We start from the raw sequence: 4,161 nt of genomic DNA, 5'->3' as shown, positions 1-4,161 counted from the left end.
CATCGTCTGTCGGCATGGTGGCAGGCGGCACGTCCTCTCCGCAATAAATGTAGAGACCTCTTGGCTTTAGAGGCCTTACGTCAGGCTCTGCCCGTTGGCTTATGTCACGGGCCACAAGCCACGCGGCAGCAGCGGGCCTCCACCTTCGCGGGTAGCGCGAGCACATAGGGTAAGGCCTGGACACGTGCCAGCACCGGACCCTTACTTATTCCAGGGTTCCCCCTGTCTCGGGTCCTTGCTGTGGTCCGGACCTCACTCGGAGGGACCTAGGGCCCATCCGAGGGACCCGGCATGTCTTCTTGGGAGTCCCGGATCGGAATAGAGGATCCGGGTTATGCATACAGGGGTCCGGTATTCCTCCGTGGAGGTCCGGACCCAATGATACATCCTGGGGTGCATCATCTTCCCTTGCCGCGCGGTGCTCCTAGACCTGCCCATGTGGTGGGGTCGGGTGCCGTTCTTCGTGCGGCCAGGAGACGTCGTACGTGTACAGCGTCTTTATACTGTAGTAGAGGGTACCCCTGATCCAGGGTACCGACAGATTCAAAAAATGGTGAGAATGATAGGGTGGTTAAAAAATGGTGAAAATGATAGGGTGATTGATGTAGTTGTGTTGTGGTAGAGGATGTTCTGTGTGAGGGAGAGGTTGCGAGTTTGAATCTCACCATTCACAAGACACGTAAACTTGATTCAAAAATGGTGAAAATGATAATGTGATGCGTAAGGCAATGGTGGTGGTCGGGGAGTTGTTTCTCTAATCTAATTTTAAAAAAATGTTTTGTTGTTTTTCGAATTTATTTTGTGATTCTTAATTTGTCGAGTGTTTTTTTTGTCGGGTGATTGATATAGTAGTGTAGTGGTAGAGGAGGTTCTGCGTGAGAGAGAGGTTGCGAGTTCGAATCTCACCATTCACAAAACACGTAAACTTGATTCATAAATGGTGAAAATGATAATGTGATGTGTAGGGCAATGGTGGTGGTCGGGGAGTTGTTTCTTTAATCTAATTTAAAAAAAATGTTTTGTTTTTTCAAATTTATTTTGTGATTCTTAATTTATCGAGTGATTTTCTTTGCCGAGTGTCCGGAAAAAAAAATACTCGGCAAAGAACTATTTGCCGAAAAAATGTTTACCGAGTGTTTTTGCCAGCAAAATGGCCTTTGTCTAGTGTCTGACACTCGGCAAGAAAGTGATTTCGGTAGTGAATAACACTATCGTTTGATAACTAAAACCGTCTATAAAAATGAAACACATGCTTTAAGCTATTTTCTACTAGTGTAACATACTGGTTGTGGATGGCGTATTTTCTACACATAATTGCGGGCGTATTTTAGCCTTTTTCCATCATGCGGCATATATTGCACCGCCAAACAAATCATAGGAAGTCTTTTATGCAGTACGACCGTTTAAGCACAACTAATGATACAAACATGCATGCATATATTAAACCATCTAATGCGTCCATACATGATACTCATTCAGCGTACTCTTAAGTCTTAACTACAGTAGTCACTGATGACTGGCTAGCTAATTAATTATACACCTATACTACAGCATTGAACGCGCAACGCCTACAGACAAAACTAATAATCTTCAGAAACTTGGCACACGCGATCGAGCCAGCTAGCTAACAGTTTATGGGTGCTTGAAGTCTTGGGTGTATATGTAATCCGTGTGCAGTTCTGTCCATTTTGACGTATCATCATCACACGGGAATTCGCCCTGCTTGTCTGCACTTCCTGTGCCGCCTCCTCCCATAGCGCCACTGCACGGTTCCTGCAGATTCACACCAGTTATATCTTTCATATATTCTGAATTTATATGGACATTATTAAAAACAACAAGGCGGTCCTTCATTAACGGTTGTTGGTAATATTGCCTTGTCTAAGAAAATGTAATCCTCACTTATGATACAAAATAAGTATTATTGAATAAAGTTATATCTTAAGTAAGTACTCTTCATTAACGGTTCGTAATATTAGTCAAACGATTTAAAGGTTGAATAAAGTTATATTAAAAAAATTAGGTACTAATATTTATGATACAAAATAATTAAGTATTATTGAATTAATTATGAAATGCATTTTTTAGTAAAAAAACTCAATTTGATACATAGATCCTAGCTGCATTCTTTTGTAGTGTCAGCCAACCGCACGTCAAAACGTGGAGAGATATGACAATGATTGGACCTGGATTATTGATCATGTGTAGTGTAGTAGAACTAGATCACACATAAGCATGCATGTGAAAATGTAGCGTGTGGCCGGCTGCATGAAGAACGGTGTTGCTGTTCAGCAGGGTGTGCCATGCATATAGCTAGGTATCCGGGGCTGCTCCCCATGCTATTGCCCACCAAACTCTCAGCACAATGCAACCAAAAGCTAAAATAACAACAGCACATGCGTTGATAAGTACTCAAGGGAAGTGTGTATATATATATATACCAGCAGGCAGCAGCTCTCTGCAGTTTTCACGAAAGACAAGAATAGACGTACGGTACTGCATCAGTATATGTCTACGCAACATTCTAATTTCTCTCTGTACAGCATGCTAATTTTAGCATGCTTGAGAACCCTATTTATTCAAGGTATTTCTATTTGTACAAGCAAAATTAGCTCATTTTTTCTTGGGAAAATAAAAATTACTTGGGACAATAGTGTTGCCAAACTAGCCCTAAATGAGTATTTTATCATGGTAGTGAAGTCGCATTTTCAGAGAGGCATATACAGTGGTAGACTAGTAGTGGTACGTACAGTAGCTACGAAGATTGAGAGAGAGAGACGCTTAGGTTAGCTTACCAGGGAGGTGCTTCGCCGGTCAGCGGTGCCATGGTTGCCAACGAGGCCACCATGGGTTTGTTTCTTCTCCTGCTCCGTCCACAGTAGCCTCCTGGACTGGACATCCTGGACTAGCAGCAGAGCCGTCATGCACAGAAGGCAGGCCACTGCCATGGCGGTTCTCCCGTGCATACCGTTGTGGCTTGACTACCCGAAACGAGAGACTATGGTACGCTAGTAGCTGATCTCCGTCCTCCCTCTGGTGTAGCTTTCTTTCTCCGGTTCCTTCGTTCTCTTGGTCACTGCTTTATTGCTAACCATGCATGGCCAACAAAGAGAAGACGAAGAACGTATATATATAGGCAATGCGATGGGCGGTGGACGTTCGTACGTGCGTGGTTTATTTCTTGGGAAAAATACCATACGTGTGCGCATGCGCTAGCCGCTAGCTAGGAGCCTAGGAGTATCACCCGGCCGGCCGCATTGTTCATCTTTGACTTTTGCTTGCAACATTTTATTTGCACGCACCGAGTAACTTTGCCAGCTGAACACGATCCGGCCACCCCAGTTTACGAGGCCGTCTTCTACGCCCGATCGAGGCCATGCACATACCGACGCGAAATGTTAATGTGGTAGTACGTTGACCAAGCGAGACAGAGGAGACACGAGCAAGAAAGACTGAGAAGATGTAAATGGCATTGGGCTCTGCTAGTGAGCGAGGGAGGAGACCTCTGCGTCGGGAGGAGCGCCAAATTGATGGGTTCCGGTCCAAAGTCAAATCTCAAATAGGGTGCAGTCGAGCGCAAAGCTTCCATCCCCTTCTCCTTCCAGCGCTTGCAGAGGCACTCGAGGCAGCAGGGCATCCTCGGGGAACGGCCGAATTTTTTGTTTATAAGCCATTTTTTGACAACAAAATTAAACTTAGACCCCTAAAAGACTTAATTCTCGTTTTGGATCCGATACTCGGCGTCATAGACTATGACGCCGAGCTCTAACTTGGCGCTGGTGGCTCCCGGCGGCTAGAACTGGCGTGGCGTCGTCGACGCGGCGCCGACGTGGCCTCCTAGCTCGGCGCCACAGATCTTGGCGCCGAGCTACGGAGGCCTATAAAACAGCCACGCAGCTGGCCGAGAAGAGCTCATTTCCCCTCAATCCAAAACTTCGTCAAAGTTGGTCTTTTCAAAGTTTCGAGTTGGAATACTTTGTAGACCAAGGTATGGTGTCTCACTGATTCGTTTTGTATATTGGGTTGTAATTTTTCGATTATTAGTTTCCATTGTTGCTCCTAGAATATATAGTATAGTTCATATGATGCTTACATTTGATTTGATAGTTTATTGTGAAATCCGATTATAAAGTCTATTAGGTACATGTGTTAATTATAATC

General features: G+C 44.7%; 1 protein-coding gene across 1 annotated transcript; it reads right to left on the bottom strand.

Moving 5' to 3' along the window:
* Positions 1–1,417: 1,417 nt before the first annotated feature.
* On the bottom strand, positions 1,418–3,095 carry LOC100280749 (phytosulfokines 1). The gene is made up of 2 exons (NM_001367140.1): positions 2,796–3,095; positions 1,418–1,773 (listed from the first exon to the last, which is right to left on the bottom strand). Exons 1-2 carry the CDS (start codon positions 2,964–2,966, stop codon positions 1,633–1,635), a joined length of 312 nt encoding a protein of 103 aa, NP_001354069.1. The 5' UTR covers positions 2,967–3,095; the 3' UTR covers positions 1,418–1,632.
* Positions 3,096–4,161: the final 1,066 nt, after the last annotated feature.

The sequence above is a fragment of the Zea mays genome, chromosome 9 (genome assembly GCF_902167145.1).
Source record: "Zea mays cultivar B73 chromosome 9, Zm-B73-REFERENCE-NAM-5.0, whole genome shotgun sequence".
Classification (NCBI taxonomy): Eukaryota; Viridiplantae; Streptophyta; class Magnoliopsida; order Poales; family Poaceae; genus Zea; species Zea mays.
Note: the sequence above shows the minus strand (reverse complement) of the source record. Positions and strands in the feature narration are given on the sequence as shown.